The 26383-nt window shown below is 39.7% G+C and overlaps 1 protein-coding gene across 1 annotated transcript in view; it reads right to left on the reverse strand.

Moving 5' to 3' along the window:
- The window catches only part of IL1RAPL1 (interleukin 1 receptor accessory protein like 1), a 1561353-nt gene that overhangs the window by 76452 nt on the left and 1458518 nt on the right, over positions 1 to 26383 (reverse strand). Inside the window, exons 7-8 of the mRNA XM_075594263.1 lie at positions 5337 to 5469; positions 1646 to 1791 (exon numbers count right to left, since the gene is read on the reverse strand). Of these exons, the coding sequence (XP_075450378.1) occupies positions 1646 to 1791; positions 5337 to 5469 (279 nt within the window). The remainder of the gene's footprint in view (positions 1 to 1645; positions 1792 to 5336; positions 5470 to 26383) is intronic.

Below are 26383 nucleotides of genomic sequence, written 5' to 3' on the forward strand. Positions count from 1 at the left end.
AGTTACTACCTGACATTGAGCACTATTGCTCAGTGGGCGAAACTGTCAAAATCCATTTCACGAAATTTCCCAAGGCTTCCATTCAAAATCCATGCGGCAGTGTAAAATCCGTCAATGGATTGTTCCAGTTTCAATCTGGGCGGATTAATAAAAAACGCCATTGGACACATTCCGCTTGAGGATTTTACCAATTCAATACGCAGATTCCGCAATCTGCTGATGGATTTTAAGCATTCAATCCACGGATTCAGCAATTGGATTGTTGGTGATAGAAAGCATAAAATTAAAAAAAGACGAATCACCCTTTTTGAGATTGATTCACGAAAATCTGCGGACCAAAGGAACCGGCAGATCCACGGTGCATCCAAATTCGCCAACCAAAATTTGCCCATCTCTACTCCTAAATTCTTCTCCATCAAGGATTTACCTAATTGTACAATTTAATTTGTAAGTAGCCTATTTATTCTTGCTTCCCAAATGCATAACCATACATGTATCTATATTTAACCTCATCTGTCATTTATTGCTCAAATCTGTCTACACAAGTCTTTCTGGAGAGAAATTATATCTTGCGCTGATTTTACTATCTTACATAATTTTGTGTCACCTCAAAGTTAAATTTTTTTAAATATGCCTCTTCAGAATGTGTACTAGAAGTTTGGCTTACATTTAACTTGAAGACAGCAAACCACTTTATTTCAGCGAGTGCTGTGCAATAGTTTAGAACTATAAGGGGGTCATTTATTAAGGTACATATGTATCAGATGTTACTGCATGCATTAAGGAGATAAAATAGGAAAATTAACTAATGCTTTAAGAAGATAATCATATTGTTTTCAATGGCGTTAACATAATGGTGTGTTAAATATTGCGCTGGTGTTAACACATCAGATTGCATTAACGGGTGCAATAACATCTGAAACATCTGTACAATAGTGCTGATAGGGCACTAGCTCAAAGAATCTCCCACTCAAGTTAATAAGCGTTTTGGTGCAGTACTAACAATAGGCACAGCCGCACCTTACTGCCGGGTTTATATACTGTACCTATCATCTCAACATAATGTATATATCAAGGGGCATAATGTATGTATCAAGGCAAAAATTGTGCAAATCTGGGGCCAATTATTCCGCAAGATATATCAGAGAAAAATATAAATTGCTTTCAATGGGATTTTTATTTGATACATTTGGAGCTAACTTGCTTCAGAGTTGAGTCACTTTTGCCTAGACACACAGACCCATTATTTTTATACGTATTTACACAATCCATTTTTGTGCACAATTGAAATTACTGTCAATTTTCAATGCAACAATGGTGTGTCAAAAAAAGCTGTTTGCAATGCCAAGTACTGTAAATACTATAGGTCTTAAAGTAAATATTTAATGTTTCAGAACCTACAGTACAAAGAAATTGGTTGAATTTCTTTAAATAGTCATCCAGACATTTATAAGTTCTCATATCTATAGCCATTTCAACTTCAACTCAAATTGTTTGGTAGGGCGTAAACATGTATGTTCTAAGCAAGACTCTTTCAATGATATACAATAAATGTACTATATGTCATCAATATACATAAAAACGATGAAGAATCAATTGCACAATTTGTCCTGACATTAGTTGATTGAAGTCACAAAATATTTACCCCTTTTATGTAGGAAAACGGTGGCATATCTGCGTCCATATCCATTCTCAACATAACATGAATAGTTCCCCAAGTCAGCGTCTTCAACTGAGTCAAATATTAAAGAGATTGATACCTCTTGTTCGCCGAGATGTTTCTTAAGAATTCTTGAAGAGAAAACAGAATACGTTTATTGTATGTGGCAAGTTATAGCATCAGATTTCCTACATATTCAGAATACAATTGCCCTTCACAATAACCTCACATAAATCACTTATGCCAAAGGGAAGCTTTGCCAAGCTGTGTACCAGTGGGCAGTGGATACAAATGAAAATTAAACTGCTTGTGCGGTACAGTAGGTTACTATCTTATATTCCCTCTATGCAATAAGACCTATTTTGGGGGATGATATTAAACACAGATGACCCATAGTTTAAAAATTACTGTAAAATGTCTTCTAAGACTTTGTTAGCTTCTAACACTTTTGTAAGCTTGATAATATATTTATTGAGAGAACTGCAAGATAACAATATACTTGCCAGATATATAAATACGAATGGTATTGTTAATGTATATATAAATTAACACAATAGCTCAGATAAATGTCCTTTAGCATGGCAAGTGTTTGGAAATGCAGGATTATGGCGCTTTGACCAAATATAACCTTTTCCCATACAGTACTTGTGTTTGTCAATAAATCAGTAGTCATATCACAACTTTATCTGAATGAGAAAATTTTGTACGTTTTTTCCTATTAATCCAACAGTATGAGTTTGAAAAAACTAAATTTAAGATATAATTTGTATTCTAAGAATAAAACCAATTGAAGAATAATTGTGTATATTATTTTTCGGAATTGTCTGTTCTGTTCTGTAACTTTGATCTACAGATATACTGTAGAAGAGCTAACTTAACTCTCTTTTCACATGGGCCGTAACATCCACAAATGCATTGAAAGCATTTTCTTTTTGTTTGTTTTTTAAAATTGTAACAGAAGGTATGCAATTTACATAACTTTTTATTTTATTAGAATTTTCTTTTATTGTATCATATGTAGTAAATTTTCTGTGGTTTTGAACATGCATAATACACTCTACAACTAAGGCCGCACTTACAGTGCTGGCGACGGCGACCGATGATGTTACCTGTCGCCGTCTCCACCAGCAAAAGTTATCATTTGTTTTTTAGCGATGGTCGCCAGTAACATCACTAAAAGGGGCGGGCTGCGCAATTTGATTGGTTTAGAGACAGTCACAGTTTAGAGGCGACTGTCTCTAAAAAATCAAATTTACCCGGCTTCCAAATTTTTAGACGCTCCTTCGCTCCGTCGTTCTGTCACCGTCGCGCTTACTATAAGCGCTTGAGACGGAGTCAATTAATTTGTTTTGGAGCGACGTCGCGTCGCCGTCGCAAGGCACTATAAGCGCAACCTTACTGAATATGTCTAAACATATGTTGATGTACTGTATCTTCTACAAGCCACAATTAAGTACTGTTTCTTTGTTGGTTGTAATATATGTTTCTTTCCTTTTTATCCACATGCAACAATAAACATTTGTATGCATTTTTTTCCTTTTTCTCCGCCTGCCCCACCTTAATGCAATTTACGTAAATTTTTGCATATCTTCCGCCACATACAGGGGTTTGCTTTCCTTGTAGATACAAGGTAGTAGGTCACACAGCTACTTCCTTTGAACCAACATGTACCATCCTGTCTCTCTTTTGTATCAGACTACACACTGGCTAGTAGGGTTTTTGGCTCTAAAAGTTAGCTCACATTCCACACACTGACCTTTGCTCTTTTATTTTGTGTGCTGTATATTCTATGTACCCCTGCCCCTTTCTTTTTTGGATATTACAAGCTACTGTATGTTTTAATCCTAAATACTTACTACCAGTATTGAGTGCACCTAAACAGGGACTTGTCTTTTATCTGTATACCCTGGCCAAACCCTGATGGATTTGACCAAGAAAAGGCTCTCCCCCGCACAGTAATCTGGTCTCCAGCATGCAAAATCACCTTCCAGGCACTCAAGCATGCCCTCACTAGTGCTCCTATTCTAGCGGCCCCCTATTACAGGAAGTGTGGGTGAGGATGAGTTTGAATACACCATCATATACCTTAATCGCAAACTGCTACATCGGGAGGTCGCTTATTCTTCAAAAGAAAAGGAGTATCTAGCTATTGTTTGGGTGCTCAAGAAACTGAATCCCTACGTTTATGGACAACCTGTTGCGGTGGTCACTAACCACAACTCCTTGGGCTGGTTACAGTGGGTATAAGGGGAGAATGGGAAAATTTTGCGCTGGAGTCTTTTTCAATCATAAATATTATATGGGCAATGAACATAGTAATGCGGATGCCCTATCCCAGCATTACGATCTCGGCCTCCTATGGTCCTCAATCTTAGGAACCAAGCCACAGGGGCTGCTGCCCCAGACGTCTTGTTTAAAGGAGTGACATGTAATGGTAAGGACAATGAGGCTATCATATTAAAGGTTAAGCCCAGCCATTGCTCCTAACATTCAAGATGAAAACTCAGGTTTTCAGTGTTAGTATCCATCTTAATGTGATAGCTGACTTGTGTGATACAGTGTGATCTGTAGCAGTTATTTCCGCATGCATATATAATGCAATGTATTTGAATTACTCCTTTGTGTGTTGAGTGGGTACTTTACTTGGCCAGCAAGCACACAAAATAAACTGGGCCCAGTCCCAACTGATGCAGTAACCAGTGGTCAGTTTGACTTTCTCACTCTCCTAAAGCACTGTCATCTCCCACGGCCCTGATTGGCTCAACACGAGTGTGCACTCGCTCTGTGATTGACTGACGTAGCTCGAGCAGTGATTAGCCAATGTAGCATCTGTTCTGTGATTGGCCCGCACATGCGCACTGATTGATAGGCAGTCTTCCTCCATAGTTTCAAATAGAGACCAAGGTCTGTGTAAAACTCCTGCCGATCTCAAATCCATGGTCTATCAGGAGTTCACCCTGATTTTGGTTAGTAGGTGTATCTCTGAGTAGACAAAGGGGGCAGTTGAACTTGCTACCCTATTCTGTGAATAGCACCTCCAAGGTCTTGAAGGACCAGAACCTGTGAGAGTGGAATCTGACCTGGGTAAGTCTATTGAAGCAGCACCCAGTACCTAGTTAACTAAAATTTCCCCTGGAGCCCATGTTTTGGTGAGTTGCACTGTAATCATGTATTGTGTTGTGTCTGTTGATTCTGATCAAAATAAATCTGTTTGTTTAACTCCTTTGTTCTGTCTGATAAATACGATCCCGGTGAAAATTGTCCTGATCTCCCTTGACAGTGGGTTCTAGACATGTTGGATCTGACACCAGTATACCATTCCAGTCACTAGTGCCTTAGTATTATCAACTCTATATAGTTCCTTTGAAGAAGTGTGGGATGGACTCATTTAAATATACTTGGCAGATTCATTAGCATATCTCCCAGGGTACCTCAGATGTGCTCCTTTTTTAGCACAGGCATATTTACCTAATTGATTCAGAGGAAGGTTTTAGGGGATATATACTTTATAGAACTGAAGTAACTACTAAATTTCTCCACCTCTCCCCACCCTCCTTCTCTCTCCCCTCCCAAATCTGATCACGGATTTGTAATCCGCCTCTTTGATTTTCAGTGGTAGAAAATGGAAATTGATCCACGAAAATTTGCTGTTCAAAAAAGAAGATTTTTTTTTTACCTAACATCACTTTCACGAATCCGCTTCTCATCCAAATCTTCAATAAATTTTTCACCTTTCATCCAGTAAACTAAAGGGCTGACATCTCCACTGTAGCCAAAGAAAGCTCTGCAGGTTAAATTAGCAGAACTACCTGTTCGAGAGAAACAAAAAGGAAATGTAAATCACAAACTGCATTTTTTTTTTATTCCTGGAAAACATTCTTTCTGTTACTCTCATTAGTTATATAAATTAAAAGTACAGATTGGCAATGGGTTTCTAACCGTTATGTGTTCCTTGTAGCATTAAAGTTAATACAAAAATTAAATACTTGAATCCATGTATAATTAATAATGTTTAATTCATATGTATTGCATTATTCTGAATCTGAAATACATCACAGTGTCTTTCAAACTGATGCCAACATCCTCCTAGGTTATTTCTTTAATACAAGGCAAAACAATGTTGCAAATTCAATCTGATAATTCCCACTGCACTAACTTTTAACATGGAAGAGTGTATCCTCTCAGTGCTGAAATGGTCTGAGAAATGTCTGAGAATGGTCTGATTTCATTGATGAACAAATTCATTCAGCATTGTAATATTTAAAGCAATTTATATCAGCAAAATGTGAAATCTTATAGTTTTTCTTAATAAATCTGTTCCGAACTATTAGATAATACTTACTACATTTTATTTGATTCAACGTTTAATGCCTTTTTTAATGAGTTTAAAAGCATCCTTTGATTTCTATAGCAGGTTTTAATCCACCAAACCCCTCTCCCCCCCCCCCTCAACAGTGCAAGAGTTTTGCAACACTTTTCTATTTGTGACAGTTTGTTGCCAAATTTCTCCCCCTCCCCCCCGCAGTTTGAGTTGTAAACTGTAACAATTGATAATGTTACCTTAGCAATAGAAGGATACGTTATACAGTAGTTGCTGAGTTACACTGACTGAAGGATTGATTTAAACTGAAAGGGGGCCATTTCGTTAAAGCACACAATCAGGATTTTGACAGATTTATAACAGGAGCAAAAAACTATTGCCACCTTAGGTAAGAATGTATAATTGTACATTGTCACATGCTTTCCATTTTTTTTTTAAATGGCAAAAAAATGGGTGAATGTACAGTAGTATTGCTTCTTTAATCTGAATTGAAGTGCATATGAATGCATTGCTTCCAGTAAGTGAGTGTAGTTGCAATTCTTATAGTTTACATTGGAAGTCTAAATGTCAGTATGACTGACTTGTGATAAAGTGAAAAATGTTGCAAGTGATCAGTTTGTTAATCCCTGCACAACAAAAGGAAGAGAACATTTGCTCTTGTTTTCCATATCACCCTTTCTCTGGAATTCTTATGAAACATCCAATTGCAAGTTGTGTCTTTTCAAATTTTCTAAACTGATCAGACATCTCATCTTTTTCCATTGCTTGTAATCGATCTTTGTCAGCAAGTTCTAGTCCCTATCTAGCATAGGAATTAACTTTTTGAGCAGTAAATGGCAGTCAAATAAGCAAATCTTGCACATTACTGTAGGTATTCACATGGTGATCAATAATGTGATTACTAAAGGTTTTCTTCTTTAATATGTTTTCTAATAAAGATGGATATTGTTTATACAAAGTAGTTCGGTAAGTGGGTGTGGGTGTAAGGTGACCAGCAGTATGAAAACTCACAGGGGCCTATGCACTAAACATCACAAATAGCTTGTTTTGGCATGAACATCTCAATTTAAATTGTGCTAGTGTATTTCTACTGTATGTACTAATGTGCAATTTCTCAGTCTGCACAATCAGTGTAGGAAAATATGTTTTTCCATTTTCTTTTTTGGCGTGCAGAAATGGATTGTGTTAGGCATACAGCTGTTAATAGCATGTTCTACAAAACAGTGTTTCTGTGCACCAAAATAAAAGGACAAAGTTCATCAAAATGGTTTGCCAAGTTAAACTTGGCATCATTTCTAAAAAGTAGATCATAAGAGGGAAGGGGGGGTGTGAATACATCACTCAAACTGAAATGATGGAGTATATCATGATCTGTGGACTAAATGGCAAATGCACAAAGGGAAAGAAAAAAGGGAAGTAGAAATCCTCTTGATGTGCACTCCACAATGATATGAGGTACTAAAGTGTAAGTGAAAAAATGACTCTGTGATAATGAATACCTGAGTAACACTTGATCTTGCTTACAGTAAGTGTGCTACTAAATTAAATAGGTTTGTTGAGCCATGTTGCAATTGATATTAATCCATGAATACAAGAATGAAGAGTAACAGAATAGCTGTAAAGGATAATATATAACCTGTAATGATGTTCTCTAAAAATAACAGCTAGAGAGAGAGGATGGACATGAATAGATCAGACCTAGGCTCTGATAGGGTTTATTAAAAATCTACACCTATGATTTTGGGTAGGTATATTAAAACGAATAGACTGGTAGCTGACTAATAGGTAAGACTTGGAATGATATTGCGCTGCTAATAATGTAAGAGCCTCATCTAAACAAACGAGCTTCTTGAGTTCCTAACAAGCATACAACTGTTAACTTTATAAACCTATTGTGAACTAAAGGATCAAATACTGCAATGAGCAAATAATAGTGAATAGAGATCAAACTTGCTTGGAGGGCTGAGAAAATAGAAATAAAGGCTAATTAGCCAGGTGTATAAGGGGTGTATAAGGGGTAATTGGGTCGCAGCTACACAGTATAAATTGGTATTCTAATAGCACCGCTATTACTGGTAGATTTTAAACACCCTTTTATCCTATGAGGAAATGTTGATGTTCTATGGAGGTTTGTTAAATAGTAATGACTAAATTCACCCAACCTCTTGATTAGTAGTGTATACTGTTACTATAACAGTCACCCAATTAAGGTTCCACAGATAACTCATTAAAATTATTATACCCATTAGCACTTTTGTTTCCCATGAAAAACCCTAGTGTGCTGCTGCTGGTATAAATAAAAATAGAATTAGAAGAGGGGGAATGATAAAAATGCCTGCAATAGATTGCTGGGGATCCTAATTCAAATTCATCAGGAATGCTGTAGATTCAGGTAGGAGCTTCTCCCCAGTCAGTTGCCTAAGGCTAGGTCCCCGGTGGTGAAGGCAGCGCTTGCCATCTGCACATCAATTACTCACCTCAGTAGTGGCAGGCCCCGGAGTCTCCTTGCGTGTTGGCTCACGCGGTGCTGTGGCACATCAGCCAGCAGGGAATAAAATATGATTGTGTTCCCATGCAGTGATGCGGTCACGTGGTGCGCCGGGAGCCAATACGAGGGTAGATCGCTTTGACCAATGGGAGAGTAGCTTTTTCAAACACATGTTTGCATTTCCTTATTGCTTCCCCACTTCCAAATAGTTGGGGACCTTTTCCTACTGAAATAGAGGCAGCAATGTGTGGGATCCCCCCCATTTTGGCCACGCTCCCCCCGCGTCTCCGATTGCTCCCCACAGCCGCAGATCGCGGTTTTAAGCTGTGCATGCTCCGCCAGGATGCCAGTCTCCACCGGGGACTTAGCCTAATGCCAGCATGCTGAGGAATACTGTTTCACTGTTCTTCTTGCACTGTGTACTAGTTATTAGCACAAGATTTGGGGAGAAGCAGGTGAAGTCCCTGGGCTGCCTGTTGCTCACCATGTACAAAGTTATAAAAATATTGAGCATTTTTACTTTCTTGTTGAATATTTTAAATATATTTTGCCTTTATAAAAATCCAATCAATATTAATACAAAACTGGACATTAAAAATAAGATGACTAATGTATCAAAAAAAATAAAAATATATAACTGATTTTATTGTTTGTTTTATGTGTTGAGGAAGGGATACAGAGACAAAAAAGGGGTGGGGGACGAAGTATACTGTATATGCATTTTAGTAGATTTTTACACAATTACAAAATGTTTATATGGACTCTGACCATGTTTCATCAAATAAACATAAATTGGTAGTGGCAACGTCAAGAGCTCAATAATCGTGTGTATGTGTAGATTAGACCCTTTGGGGCCTATTCTAGTAGCCTTCATAAAAAAAATCGCTGGCCCGGTTATGCCGCCAGTTTTTTGAGCATTGCTATTATGGTTTTCAGAAAGCCTCGAATACCTGCGATTGCAAAATGCCCAAAACTGGCAAGGAGATCGCAACGGGATGTTTTCTCTATCTGAAGGGTTAACCCATGATCAGCAGTGATCTGGCCCAGCTGCATAGAGAGCTGCACAGAGAGAGCCGCCTCTCCCTGCGCATATCTCACCAGCGATCGCAGGGTTTTAATAAAAAATGTAATATTACTGTACGTGAGCAGGGGGTCTCTGGAGCAGAACCGCGTTGATTTCAGGTCCAGGGACCCCCTGCTTCCTGAGATACAGACCCGGTTTTGAGGTGCTGGTATCTCCTATGCATTTAAATGTCTCAATTCACGTGAACAGAGGGGGTGGATGAAGGGGTAGTAGCCCCAGGGTGGGTGGTTAGGCCTGCCTGGAAGGTTGTGGGAGGAGTTAATCCCTTCACTACCATAGCAGTGTGAACCACTATGGTAATGAAGAGGTTAACCTGTCCCGCTATCCCCCCGGTAGGCCTAAAGACCCACCCTTGGGGCAACTATCCCTTCACCCAATCCCTCTACCCCAAGAAACAAAAATAAACACAACAACCTTACTACCCACCTCCTCTGCCCCCAACAACCCCGCACCTCCACCCAACACATACACTACAGCAATGGGCAAAATTACTATTACCCAGATATGGATAATAGTGCATTTGTCCATTCAAAGATCAAACATTAGCCAGCCAGCATAAATTAAGTAAACAAAACTTTCTACTTACCCCTGTAATCATGAAGGGCATTCTCGTCAGCATACTCCAGGTCTATGTCCTCCGTTGACAGCAAGAGTTCATGAAAAAATACAATCTAATGGCCCCTAAATCCTTAATCACAATAGCGATTAATAACTGCTAAAGTAATTAAGGGGTTAACCCACCCTCCCCCACTACCCACCCGAGAGGCCTAACCACTTGAGCAAGGGCCACTATAGTCATCCTCTACCCACTGATTAGCACAGTGGTACATCATACCCATATAATATGGGCATGATAAGCCACTAAAGCAGTCAATGGCCAACCTATTAAAACTATCAAGCACAACAATACACAACAATTAACTAAATAAACAAGCACATAAACACCACAACAATAATAGAATGAAAAAGTCTAAACTACATATCAATAAAATTATTCTAATCCCAAAACCACTAAAGTATAAAAATTATATTATACCAAATTAATATAATACAATTAAAGTAAAACCTAACCAACAAAACAAATCAAGAAATAAAACCGCTAGTCAATCCACAAATGTACTAAAAACAAGTCATCCAAATTCCAAACAATTTAATCAAAACAATAAACGGAAATAGAAAAATTACCAATCAATACAAAACAAGCATTTGCCAAAAAATGCATTGCATGTCACTGTATTTATCTATACCCTATGGGGGCACAGATGAATACATTAGCAGTAAATTGGCACATAAAAATAAATAAAAACAATAAAGAAACCTGAAAAATGACAATTACATACATTCAATATTTATATTACCTTTAGAAGTCTTCACCTTCCGAATCCCGGCATATCAGGAAGCTCTCGACCCGCGACGTCATCACCTGCAATCCGTCTCCATCCACCTTGAATAACCGCATCAGGTACCAAAATCTTCTTTCTTCTATCTTCTCTCTCCTTCTTCTATCTTCATCTTTCATTATTTTCTTTAATCATCTACCTTCTTTCTTTCAATCCAAAACCCCATGTAAATCCAAAACGGATGTTGCAACATCGAGACCTTCTGCTAAAATTATACGAACAGGCCTTATATAGGGCATGTGATGTCACATTTTAGGGTCAGATGGTATAGCTCCAATTCGATTGGATGCTGTATCATGAGCCGCCTCTTTTTTTGAGGATGTGATGTCATCTCCAAGGGATGTGCATCACATCCTTAAAACCACCTGGATGATATCACATGCTATTACAGCCAATGGGATTGAAGACAATCCCATTGATTCCTGTACCACGTTATATGTTCCATGAGTAAAAAGGATGTGACATCATCCCTTAAATTGATGACCCTGCGATGTCGTCATTTGATGCTGGAGCGTGCAGGGAGATGGAGTGTGAGCCAGAGGAGAGAGGAGACAGGGGGGCACATGTAGGAAACTTTGTGCACCCCTGCTGTAAAGTATACTAGTTGGTGAATACTGCAATGTCATTACTCCTTAATAATTCCCATAATGATGTAGCTTTCCTGTCAACTGTTTAATGAGTCAGCTCAAGCAGTACCCACTACTACCAATACAGCTGAATTACCATTCAAACCAAACCCTCAATTACTGCATTTAATCACTTTTCTGAAACTACCCCTGATCTGTGTGGTTACATATGATTAATAATCATAATATGTATTATTAATACATAATCATAAACAATTAGTACCTTTTGTAACTAGAGTTTTTAATTGTAACTTTAGAGTGTCAATATGTATGTTTGTATGTCTTTATTTACATTGTGCCAGTAATGTACATAGTGCTTCACAGCAGTAATACACATGACAATTATATAAATAACAAGTAATACAAATAATAGATCATGGGAATAAGTTCTTCAGACATAAAAGTACCATTTAGGAAAAGGAGTCCCTGCGTCGAAGAGTTCACAATCTAGGTTGGAAGAACGTACAGAGACAGTGGGAGGGCATTCTGGTAAGTGCGTCTGCAAGGGGCCAAGGTTTTTGTATGAGGTGTATAGTATCAGCCACGGAGCTACTCATATACAGTTAAGAAAACTTTTGTCAACTAGGTAATAATGGTAAATTACAGAAAGGTCTGTACATGCCATTTGTGAACAGTAAACCACTGCATTTTGATTGCATAATATTAAATCATTGCTTTCGACCCTTGAAAAGAGCATAAGCCTATGATTTTGAATTTCACCTCAATCGATAACAAAATCTGTTGCTTCCTCTTTTTAATCGATTTGTCTTCTATCTAATTTACAGTACCCTGAAATATAGATTAGGCAATCTCAGGTTTGTGTAAGTACATTATGTAAATAACTGTAACCTGCATTCAATAAGAATTAAGGACATGTATGAAAGCAACAGTGGTGGAATTTGCTTTTATTTTCCTTTGAAACATATGGTGCAGGTGGCTTGCACATAATTTCACCACTTTTACTTTGATACAGTACATAGGTTCATTAGGGACTATTTACTTAGAGGTAGTTTTAGCATTCACAGGTTTAGCCCAGGCATGTTTTGTAGTAAATACGAAAATGCACTGCGCTTGAATAACATTTTCAAATAGACTAGTAAATGCAGCCTTAATTGTATTTTATTACATGTAATGATGATGAATGTAATGAGAGCACAAGGCATATTATAAATAGGCTGTTTCTAAATCAAACATAATATTTATAGATGTCTGATGTGTTTGTTCTTTACTTTAAACAATTTACCATCATCAACATTTTATATATTATATAAAATGTATGTGACCATTTATATATGTATATAACTTACTCATTTAATATTAATACAATAAATAGTTAGGGATAGTAATAGGAATTATAAAATAATAAATAAATTATATTCAGACGGAAAAGGAGGGCGGCAGCAAGGAGGCGGCCAACACATGTGTGTCTTCCTATCAGGTCCGATAGGCTTGAGAGCACGACAAATGTATATGGGGTAGGCATGTTTGCCATTCCCCAAAATGTTGCCGCCAGAGGCCCAGGAATAACAGGCCTAATGGAAAATCCGCCACTGGGTCCCTGGACAGATTGGTTTGTTTGTTCCAAATTGCAAGGATTCCGCATTATCCATACTCGGTTTTTCCTTCCAGTCCAGGTTTTTCTGGGGCTTGCCCTCACTTAGCCACCTTAGTTCCGGCAGCTTCCTATTTAAGGCTGCACTTCCTACAGGAAGTTGCTGAGCAAGGTTCCTGATCTTGTTGCAGCCCAAGCTCTGTTGCTATATTTCCTGTTCCTGTTCTTGTGGATTCCCTGTTGCTGACCTGCCTGTGATACCGACCCTGCATCTTTGCTGCCTGGCTTGATCTCGGCCTGTGACCCCAACCTTACATCTTTGCTGCCTGCCTTAACTTCAGCCTGTGATCTCGAACTTGCACATTTGACCTCCGTCTGTGACCCTGACTCTGCACCTCTGCCCCTGTCTGGATCATCTGCCTGCAAATTGACTACAGTACATTAACTCTAAACAGGACTCTGTTCCCTGGCTTTGGTCAATGAATATATACCCTTACCTTAGCCCTGCTGGTCCTATTCCTGAAAGGAGATGAGCACTGTTATACAAATGCGCTTCATTCCATTTTCATTATCCTTTCGATTTCATTTAAAAGGTTCCCATACATTGTTACTTGCCAGACAAGGTAGATATAGGGGGAATATACTAGTAGATGTAAGTTTGTTCATGTCAAACCACACGGTATGAAGCTGTGGCAGCTTCTTTCAAGATGTCAGTCATAATCCCATCTTCCCTGGGAATCATCCCATTCTTCGTGGATTTTATTGCTGTTGCTACTTCTCCTGGAAGGAAACATGGTGCATCATTGGTGGTTTCTTTTCGCTTTTCCTCTGCTGGATCATGTCTTGTGTTCTCTGTGTTCTCATCCAATTTCCTGTGGAAGTCCTCAACTCTCTTTATGATAAGTGCATGGTCTTTTATTGTCGATTCATCGTGCTGTTTGAGTGCAATGATTTGCTTCTTCCCAGATATAGTTTATATAAATATATATATATATATATTTATATAAACTATATCTGGGAAGAAGCAAATCATTGCACTCAAACAGCACGATGAATCGACAATAAAAGACCATGCACTTATCATAAAGAGAGTTGAGGACTTCCACAGGAAATTGAGGACTTCCACAGGAAATATATATATATATATATATATATATATATATATATATATATATATATATAGCAACTGTAAATATTACTGTATGTTCATTTGCATGTCTTAGACAGGTCTGCAACCCTGTCTTTCCCCATTGTCACCCAGCATACAGCACTTCCACTGCAGCAAGGGATTCTGGGAAATGACATGCAAATGAGCACTCAGTGCCACCTTTTGTCTCAAGCTCGTATTACACAAGCCAATCCTCAAACCAATGCATGCTGTTTTAAACACAGCTTTAAACAGAGGCTGGGATGAGATGCAAAGCCATTAGACATACTCACATACATGTTTCAACCTTGATGGGTATCATCAGTGTGAGGCTGGTCTTAATGGCTAGCAGGTTTGAGACTAGACTAGGTAATCACCACTGTCATTAAGGTTATGGTGGGTAAAAAAAGTGACAAAAACCCTCCACAGTAAAGCATAAAGCAACTGTAAATATTACTGTATGTTCATTTGCATGTCTTAGACAGGTCTGCAACCCTGTCTTTCCCCATTGTCACCCAGCATACAGCACTTCCACTGCAGCAAGGGATTCTGGGAAATGACATGCAAATGAGCACTCAGTGCCACCTTTTGTCTCAAGCTCGTATTACACAAGCCAATCCTCAAGCCAATGCATGCTGTTTTAAACACAGCTTTTAAACAGAGGCTGGGATGAGATGCAAAGCCACTAGACCTACTCACATACATGTTTCAACCTTGATGTTTATCATCAGTGTGAGGCTGGTCTTAATGGCTAGCAGGTTTGAGACTAGACTAGGTAATCACCACTGTCATTAAGGTTATGGTGGGTAAAAAAAGTGACAAAAACCCTCCACAGTAAAGCATAAAGCAACTGTAAATATTACTGTATGTTCATTTGCATGTCTTAGACAGGTCTGCAACCCTGTCTTTCCCCATTGTCACCCAGCATACAGCACTTCCACTGCAGCAAGGGATTCTGGGAAATGACATGCAAATGAGCACTCAGTGCCACCTTTTGTATCAAGCTCGTATTACACAAGCATATACTGTATATGTGTATATATATATATATATATATATATATATATATATATATACACATATACAGTGTTCGACAAACCTATACATTTGCAAGCCCCGGGCGAGTGGATTTAACATCGTGGCGAGCTCCTATTGGCCCAAGAAGCACACGTGTGGTACTAGGTGGCGAGTAGATTTTTTTGTTCGCGAATAGATTTTTTGGTGATTTGTCGACCACTGTATATATATATATATATATATATATATATATATATATATATATATATGCACACACACACAGCTGTCTCTTACACATACTAATACTCCTTGTTTTTCCATCCCTATACACCTATATGGACCACATAGTATCCACACACACTTTTAGTTGTGCTACAATCTCTGACATTTCCACACCTACCCACACCATTTATATCCACTTCCACTCCACACACACCTTTTGTAAAGCACTGTATATACTGTGGGCTCTCCATTCATTTATATTCACACAGATACACACACACACTCTTACATCACTTGCTTTCAGGAACCTTTTGAAACCTCTAGCCATAAAACACATCCACACCGGGCGAAGGACCAGCACAGATAACATTCCAATAGACACTGTTTTTAAGTGTACCTTTTGCTTGCTTCATTCATTGTAACATCGCCGGAAGAAGAGATCAGTGTATCTCGAAAGCTCGCACAAATAAAAGCATTTTGTTAGCCACAGAACGGTATCATCTATTTCTTTTTATATTATTGAAGCTCGGCTAACACGGTACTGATACCTCTACATGTATATATATATAAATATATATATATATTTCTTCTCAAGGTGAAGAAAGTCCTGCGGGATGAAACACGTTGGTGCGTAACCCTTTACCATTGCAAAGCTGTTCAATAATAAAGGATAATATCATTTTTTGCTTTGCCTGGAGTTGCCCTTATTTTTGCACCCTGGATGCTGTGAGCTGTGCTCCTTCTTTCTTCTACCTATCTGGATCTTCTTTCCAAGGATTGCACGCCGAGGGATCCACTCACCTGGAACACCTGGTCAGGTAAAGGGCATTAGCCCCTCTGTTGTTACCTTTCTATTGCTGGACTATTTCATACCATACCCCAGTGGTGAATGAATGTGTATTGGAGACTATATATGTGGTAGCTGTGTGGACACCACTAGGTCCCTATTTCACCCTGGGAAGATCATTCCTGCTATTATGTTATTGTTCCTGGATTCTGGATCTTATTCAATGAGACTTTTGTTTTGGTGAGCTTACTGTGGTGAAGCACCAATATACCACATTACCTATGTGCCGTAATATAGTGACAAATCACTTCCCCTGGGGAATAATGGGGAGACTGCTGCTGTAACACAATAAGATGACAAGGCATCCAGATCTAGAGAACCAAACAAGAAAGCGCAAAACCTCTCATGGTGCAGTGTAGCAAAAAATAAAATGCATTGAGTAAAATGGTAAGGTATGCACGTAAAAAAATAAGGAATATAAAAGCAGTGGGTTTAAAAATTGTATTGACAGGTTGAAACCACGATCCGTCGCTTCACGGTCCAGGTCAACTGGGTAGTAAATGGATAACCGGGAACGTCCTCTTAGGATGGTGGTGGTCGTCCGCAGCTGCCTAAGGGTTTTCCTCTCCGGACTCGGTCCTCCACTGGGGCTGTTCACATATCCTCCAAAGGAAAATCTCCACTCGCTCACTCGCAGAGAGACGGAGCTGCTCACCTGGGTAATGGGAACCTCAAACCACCGACACGCCTCCAATGACGTATAATAATAATAATAATAGCATGTTCTTGTATAGTGCTGCTAGTTTTACATAGCGCTTTACAGAGACATTTTGCAGGCACAGGTCCCTGCCCTGTGGAGCTTACAATCTATGTTTTTGGTGCCTGAGGCACTGAGATAAAGTAACTTGCCCAAGGTCACAAGGGCAAGACACCGGGAATTGTGCTCACTGAGCCACTCCTCCAATCACAAATATCACAAGTGATGTCTGCGTCTCCGAACCGACAATTCCAAAAAGTGCAAAGTCTGCATATGTGAAGGAAAGTAATGCAAATATTATTCAGCACAGTCTCAAACAGAACCAAACATCCAACGCGTTTTGTGGTTGCGTGGCCACTTCATCATGATGAGAGAAACAATGCAATGCATCATGATGGTGTCCACACAGCCATGAGATGTACTGTATGTTTATTGCTGTTTGAGACTCTGTCATTGGAGGCACGTCGGGGGCTTGGACGTTCCCTCTGCCTGGGTGAGCAACTCTGTCGCTCGATGAGTGGAGATTTTCCTTCGGAAGATATGTGAAGTGCCCCCGTGGAAGACAAAGTCCAGAGAGGGAAACCCTTAGGCTTCCATGGATGTCTGGATGGGGCTTAGAAATCCATATTTAAGAAGCGGTGTTACTGCATAAGACATTTTGGGGGCAAAATCTTTGAAAATGGTCTAAAAAACCAAGACTACCTTGTCTGGCCGCGTATCGGCATTTGTGAAGCTGCTTCTAATGCACTGACTTCTACGTTTGGGTGCTGTGCATCAGGTAGCGCTCCCAGCAACATCAATGTATTTACATCATGAAAAAGGGGCATGTTTAGGGCCATACCTACAGTTTTGCCATGCAATAGCAATGAAAAAAACACAGTAAATTGTTACATAATTAATTAACATTCACACTACAGTATTTTTTCCCATTTTTTGGCCGCCACTTCAAAGATGGCAGTAGTGGTTTCATATTTTCCAATACCTTAGATTAGCCCCATGCAATTATGGCAACAATTAAAAATAATTATTGCCTTTATTAATTTAAACATAAATTGGGAATAAGGGCATTGCTTATGTTATGTTACAAAGAAGCATGCCTCTAAGTAAATGTGCAGGAAGACACTCTACAGGCTAAGTTACTTCAATCAGCTGAAAAGGGCTGTGCTAGAAAGTGTCTTGTGAATTAGCCCTGCTCAGTAAATATGGCGCAATACCCAGGGGTGGATTGCCCTACCGGGCGATCGGAGTTGCCCCGGTGGGTCGGCGGTGAGTCTCCCAAGCTCCCCATGCAGCAGCACGATGATCACTGTCTGCAATACTCTCCCGTCTCCTGTCGGTGCCAGGATCCAACTTGCGCCCGACCCAGGAGGAACTTGGAGTCCCCGGACTGGTGTAAAATCGCTCCTCACCCCAAGGTAAAATTTAAGGAGGGGGCTGTGCTTGTTGGAGTCAATATTGGAGTGAGTGAGAGGAGGAAAAGAGTGAGGGGAGTTTCTCTTACCTTCTCCAGGGCGGCCCTCCTCCTGCAGCGTCTCATTGTCATGGTGACCAGACATCAAATTATGCATTGCCATGACAATGTGACATCACATTACGCCACAACGCTGTAGAAGGAGGGACGCTATTGAAGGAATTGCTCGGGCCTGTATGTATCTGCATTTCGCCCCTGCCAATGCCTACTACGTGCCTTTAATTTGAGCAATGAAACTGTTTGTTATTAGAAATGACGATGTTTTATTACCCCCAAAACAGGTTTCACCACTTGCTTCATTGAGCCAAAACTATTTATTGCAAAAAACAATGCAGTACCAGATCTTTTATCTGCAAAGTAGTTAAATCACATTTAATGCAAAAATAGAGAGCTCAAATCTACTACCCCATACAAAAAGGACATTCTGTGCATTCCTTTAAATTAAGCATCTAGCTGACATTTACTATTGTTCCAGTTGCATTTGGTATGTTTTAAACTGTATGTTTTGTGTTCCAGCTGTGAGGTGATCATTCTTATATAAACCACTAGAGGGCATTGTTTGGCTTCAAACAGGCTCACTGCAGCTATTGCTTACAAGGGGGAGGGGGAGGGTCAGTATACAGAGGAACTGCTAATTATAATTAGCAAACATTGAATGTTTTCTGCTAGAGTGAAATGTCATTTTGTATGGGTATTCTAAATCACATTTGCACCATTAGTCATACATGTTAAAAGATGTTGTAGTTGCAACAGTGTTTTTCTTTATTTGCCATTCCCCAGTGAAATTAGTCTGTTGTTTTATACATGCTATTAATATCTCTTTAATCATCCTCTGGTGACAAGACAATATTTTGTTTCTTGATATGTACAGTAAATACCTATATATTGTAATGGTAAAGTTACTATTTATTTTTATTTTTCCAATTCTCTTACTCAACCAAGTTTCAAGTCATTCAACTGTAGCACTTTTTAAGTGGAAAATAAACAAAGAAAACATAACAGGGTACATTTTATTAATATTATTACAAGTATTAATATTTCAAAAATATTTATTTTTACTGCAACAGGAGGCATCCGTGGTGCAGACGGACGCCTCCTTTTGCAGTGCTATGGATACTGACAGAGGGACTGAGTGATATGCTGCAGTTGATCTATGATTCAAAAGCTAAGTATTGGTGGTGGTGTTTAGTAGTTGGGATATGGATTCCCATTAGACATATACACATCACCTTCATTGTTCATTTGAGCCTGGATCTTAGCTGTTGATCTCTGCAGTTCTCAGATCATTACAAGCATATGTACTAACACATTGCATGGGGTTTTAATACCTTAGGCTAGTTGGAAACCAAAGTTAACCCTTGCAAGGCGGCTTTAACCCTTGCGTTCGGACTTCCACATATATAGGGATTAGCTATTTTTTGGTTACTACAATTTACCTAAGGACGCTCTTTTGTTCTGTGCTATTGGTATAGGGATACTCTGTTGAGGGAGGGCTAAATTCCCCTTTCTGATTGTGACCGGCCAATCATTGGTCTCTCTTGGGACTTTGTCACGGGAGTCTCCTTTATATTTAGGGTAATATCCCCTCTCTGTATTTTTCTTATTTGTGGATCTATCAAGTCATCTGTATTATTTCATGATCCGTTATTTCATTGTGTCACTCTCAGGGGTTTTTTCTTTTGTCCTGTCTGTTTTTTATGTGCTGTTATTTTTAGCTGTTTTGTGGTGTTTAGATGTATAGTAAATAAATATGTTGTTTTTGATTATTTGTTGCATCTTATGTTGATATTATAGATATATTGGAGTACTTATTATAGGGTTTGCTTTGTGTCTTTGTGTGTTTTATATATATATATATATATATATATATATATATATATATATATATATATATATATATATATATATATGCAAATATAACTGTATGCTCATCTGCATGTCTTAGGCAGGTCTGCAACCCCGCCTTTCCCCATTATCACCTAGCATACAGCACTTCCACTGCAGCAAGGGATTCTGGGAAATGACATGCAAATGAGCACACAGTGTCACTTTTTGCCTCAATAACCATTTTTAACATGGTTCCCTATAGGCTTAAGCTTGCTGCATGGTCACAGCTTTGAGCACAGCCAGGGTTAAGGTGCATACCCAGAAAACCACCCACAGACAGCTGTTTCGACCTTGATGGGTCTCATCAGTGTGGAGTTGATTTTACTGGGAATGCAAGAGAGGCTATGGGATAGGCTAAACCATAATACTGAGTTAAGTTATGGTGAGTAAAAAAAGTGACAAAAACCCTCCACTTCCCAGAATCCCTTGCTGCAGTGGAAGTGCTGTATGCTAGGTGATAATGGGGAAAGGCGGGGTTGCAGACCTGCCTAAGACATGCAGGTGAGCATACAGTTATATTTGCATATTTGCTTTCCTGTGGAGGGTTTTTGTCACTTTTTTTACTCACCATAACTTAACTCAGTATTATGGTTTAGCCTATCCCATAGCCTCTCTTGCATTCCCAGTAAAATCAACCCCACACTGATGAGACCCATCAAGGTCGAAACAGCTGTCTGTGGGTGGTTTTCTGGGTATGCACCTTAACCCTGGCTGTGCTCAAAGCTGTGACCATGCAGCAAGCTTAAGCCTATAGGGAACCATGTTAAAAATGGTTATTGAGGCAAAAAGTGACACTGTGTGCTCATTTGCATGTCATTTCCCAGAATCCCTTGCTGCAGTGGAAGTGCTGTATGCTAGGTGATAATGGGGAAAGGCGGGGTTGCAGACCTGCCTAAGACATGCAGATGAGCATACAGTTATATTTGCATATTTGCTTTCCTGTGGAGGGTTTTTGTCACTTTTTTTACTCACCATAACTTAACTCAGTATTATGGTTATATATATCAATATATATATCAATATATATATCAATATATATATTGACGGTATAACCCTGTTCTTGTAATGTAACAATGTATTTTTTACTCTGTGCCCAGGAAATACTTAAAAATTATATATATAATTATATATATATTATATTATATATATAATTTTCAAGTATGTTATATATTTTATATATTTAGTGAACTTCCCATGTTATTGTTGCTATTTCAACTGCATGTATCTATTATTTTCTTAAGCAAGGGAGCTGCCATCTTTAATTTGTGATGTCATTTATAACATTGGATGAAAAGTGTATTAAAATTCACTGATAATCCCTCAGAATGTTTCCCCCCTTTCCATTTTGACCTGATATATTAAACCACAGCAATAAGGAAAATGACACGTTTCTGCAATTTCAAAAGACCAAAAGTCAGAAGGATTTGCAGTTAATTTCAATGCACTTCAACCTTCTAGTTTTATAAATGAATGACATCAAGATGGCTGCCTCCAGACTCAACATTAAAATCAGGATATTGAAATTATTTTATTTTTGTAGTTTCACTTTGTATAATATCACATACAGACACAGTACATGTGCATTCTTGAACACAAAGGGTTATATTTACTAAGCGTGTCTTTATACTGTATATACACACACACAAAAACAATAAACTAGCGCTAAAAAGTACACCTATATGTGGAATGTATGTTAAGAATAATATAGCTATAATTTAACCAATAATACGATGTTTAGTATCAATATCAAATATATGTTCTAAACCATAAACAAGTATCCTTATAATAACCAATAACTACATATATATGTATATATATATATATATATATATATATATATATATATATATATATATATATATATATATATATATATATATATATATATACACATACATACATACATACACCTGGTCAATAAAATCAAATGAATGATTGTGATCAAACCAATAGGTGAAATGAAGGATAAAATCCATTGCCAGATATTGATGTTGCCACATCAAAGATGCCTAGAAGAAACAGAAAAATAGAAGTCCAAGCTCTATAGTGTAATACTGTATGTATACATTTTAAAAAACAAAATAAAAAACTCTCTTGGACATGCACTCACTAGAGGACAGGAAAAGGGCATTTGAAAGATAAAATCTCGATCACAGTGACGTCGCAGGCCAGGTCACCAATAGAATGGAAGTCCCTGATCAGATATGCTGAATATTAGAGGATAGTCTACACACAGCCAATGTCCCAGCTAGTAAATGGCACTCCACCGCAGGATGCCTGAGTGCAGACTGGATCCTAAGAATCCTCACCGCATGTACCTTGCACTGAGTTGGAGGGTGCCTGGAGTTCACACTCCAGTTGGTTTCCACGTGGACACACGAACAGACTTTGGTGACGTCAAAACATCCACAGTCGTGTCCTGACGCGTTTCTTCACGTGATGTGACTTCATCAGACTTATTTAATCTTTCTTAGGATCCAGTCCTCACTCAGGCATTCTGCGGTGGAGCTCCGGAGTGACATTTACTAACTGGGACATTGGCAGTGTGTAGACTATCCTCTAATATTCAGCATATCAAATCGAGGACTTCCGTTCTATTGGTGACCTGGACTGCTGTATACCCTCGACGGTGACTCACTACGATCAAGATTTTATCTCTCAAATGCTCTTTTATTCTGTCCTCTTGTGAGTGCATGTCCAAGAGAGTTTTTATTTTGTTTTATAAAATTTTTACCTACAGCATTACGCTATGGAGCTTACACTTCTTTTTTTCTTTTTCAAATATATATGTAGCCAGGTCCCCCCTGCCTGCCAAGCCCCCCCCCTCACCTTCCTGGCCATCGCGGGTGCCGCCGAGCCCAATGGCGGTCCCGTCGGCCGATCGGAAGAGTGGGGGCAGTCAGAGTCCTGTTCGGGGGTTGCCGGGGATGCGTGCGGCCGGTTGTCAGGGCCGCGATCGCATCGTTAGGGCTCCCGGCGCTCCCGAAGCAGGGCGGCGAGGGCGCCGCCAGCTTCTAAGTATTAGCGCATGTGCAGTGCAGATTTTGGTGCGGTGGCCAGCCAGGGACATTGCGCATGCTCAGTGATAGCACGCGAACCCTAGCCTACCAGGGACAGGCTCTTGGAAGGGACTACAAGTCCCATGAGCCTCAGCTGCGCCTCACTTGATGCCAGGGAGACAATAGGGCTGAAGTATTGCCCTGCAGGCAAGAAAAGATACATTTCGCGGGTTTTGCAGCTACGCAGTCAGTCAGGACCAGGACAAGCTAGGGGAAGGAGGTGAGTGCAGGGGTGAGTGACCCACTGCATTAGGCCAGCAGCCCCCTAGGTCCCAGTTAGGTCCTGAGCCACTGTGTAGCTTTTGGTGCTATAGGGATAGGCCCTAGATAGGGACACTGCCCCATTAGCTATTTGGATAGTCAGGGACACAGCGCTGAAGCCGTGTAGTCCTGCGAGGTGGGTTCTCTGCGCGGAACGCCACCAAAGACCCTGAGACTAAGGTGATATTATCCACGCTGGAATTCACCCAACGCGGTGTGGAGGACGACGTCGGATCGGGTGGAATCCCTGACGTAGTCTGTGGAACCCGGGGTGGGAGCCCCTGGCAGGTATCAATCTTCAAGTGCACCAACAATCCTACATTATACTCACACGTACCGGTGGCTGCGCAGTCACTCATATCATCTCACCTAAAGGGTGCGGGACATATTGTGTGGGGTTATTGGACACGGGGTGGGATCACCCGGTGTAGGTGGCAGCGTCCTGCGAGATGCAGTAGTTAGTGTCTCCTCCAGAGGGGGACACCTGTTATACATGAATACGTATTGCAACAGTAAAGTCATTGGTTATTTTACATACAGTGTGTTGAGTGAGATAAATATATTTGTTCTGCGAGGAACCACTCCTCCTCTGGCGGGAGCCATCGCAGATGGAGGCGTTGCACCACGAGATTGTGTTATATGTATGTACCCCAAGTTCCCCTTGGTGGAAGCTCAGCCCTCCTGTGAACCAACAGGTAACGCACCACACCTGGTAACATATAGGTTCCCCCTCACATACACTCTATATGCGATTGGGTGGGGGAATATCCGTTACATATATATATATACAGGGCTCGACAAACTAGGGAAAAACCCACTTGCCCCCCCCCCCCCACGACTCTTACCTGTGGCGGGGTCTGGAGGCATTGTGCGACTATCGCTGTGTTCTCCCCTGCAAATTGTACTCTTTCCCCTGCATGTCCTGAAATAATGGCCGTGCAGCGTCCAATGATGGCACGTTGCCATGGAAACGCGACAATGTGACGTCATGGCGTCAGGCAACGTGGCACCGCGTGATGTCACGACATCACATAGCGTCTCGTTGCCATGGCAACACAGCGTCATTTGATGCCGCACAGGCATTGTTTTAGGACCTGCAGGGGAAAGAGTACAATTTGCAGGGGAGAAGACGGAGATCGCCGCACCACGCCGCCAGACCCTGCCGCAGGTAAGCACTCGACAGCGGCCAAAATGCACTCGCCGTGGTGGCGAGTGCATTTGTCGAGCCCTGTGAGATATAATGTAATATAAGACTGTAATTATTATATTTGCAATATACAATGTATATATTGTATCCATCATTCCACCATACATCTTCTGTGTCAAATGTAAGAAAGGTTTTCAGACCCAGCAGTTTTTTTAAGCTAAAGGTGAAGACACAATAATACAATGAATTAAATGCATTCTTTTATAATATGTTTGTTATGCGTCATTATTAATACAATTATAATTCACCAACATATTCTGCAGCACAGCACAATTGGGTTGGAGGATAAGAACAATAAAATAAAATATCAAACGTTAACATACACTGGTGCAGTAAATAAGGAGGGCCCGTACAATTTATAAGGAAGGAAGAGTGGAAACATAATTAATAGAGGAGAAGAAAGTTGGTGTATTTCTGAGAGATGCTTCGTATTTTAAACAGTTCTCTAAGAAGTGAGCAGTGGGGAAGATCCTCAGAAGTCTTCAGTTAACGTATCGTTAAGTGCTGACGGGTATCTTTAAAGCTTATTAATGATGCGGAATGTGTTGTGTTAAAGAAACGACAGCCTGCCGTCAAGTTTAATTGACGTTTGTGCTAATGCTGTGCAAAAGAGGTGGGGACCACCTCAACGCATATCCTCAGCAGTCTGTTAAATGTAACTGTTTTGTTAGCGCTTTTTTTTAGGCTGTGGCAATACCTGGCTTTAAGTGCTGGAAGTACCAAACGCCAGGTAGCAGAAAATTATTTGTGCCTGTCCAGGGTTCTGAAGTGGCCCACTTTGACTTCCTATATTGCCTTATCAATATATGAATTAAGTAGAAATAGCCGTATTAGTTCAGTTGCGATAATGCAGAGTAAATGAGTACTTCGTATTATGTGTTACCTTCTTTATTTGGACTAACAATTGGTTCTATAAGACAAGCTTTTGAGACTTCTCTCTCTTCCTCAGGTCAGCAATTCTGATTTACAAAGATTCCATGCGTTTGACACAGATGTAAAAAACAAGATAACAAGATAACCATCTAAGGCAAAATATGCAGAGGAGGAAGAAACATTCAATGTTAAAGGATCATTCTGCTGCACATCCAGGAATGTAATACATATGATTCAATGAAGCAAATGTGACCAATGATGCTACATTGATGAAACCTGCCAAAACCGTCAAACCAGAATGAACCTGCACAGACACACAATAACATACCATGCAGAAGGAAGATACTGCACTCCAGTGGGACACCACTGCTCACAGACAGATCATTCCATGAATTATTTAAAAATCCAAATCATCAACGGAATGTTTACAAGTACTTAAGAACAGAAAACATTTGAACTCAAATTGATAATACTCTTTGACACTAAAACATGAGGACGCAATGCTGATAGTTTGTTAAAAGACCCATATATTAATTTTTGTAATGTTTCTCCCTGCCTCTCTGT

The sequence above is a fragment of the Ascaphus truei genome, chromosome 3 (assembly GCF_040206685.1).
Source record: "Ascaphus truei isolate aAscTru1 chromosome 3, aAscTru1.hap1, whole genome shotgun sequence".
Lineage (NCBI taxonomy): Eukaryota > Metazoa > Chordata > Amphibia > Anura > Ascaphidae > Ascaphus > Ascaphus truei.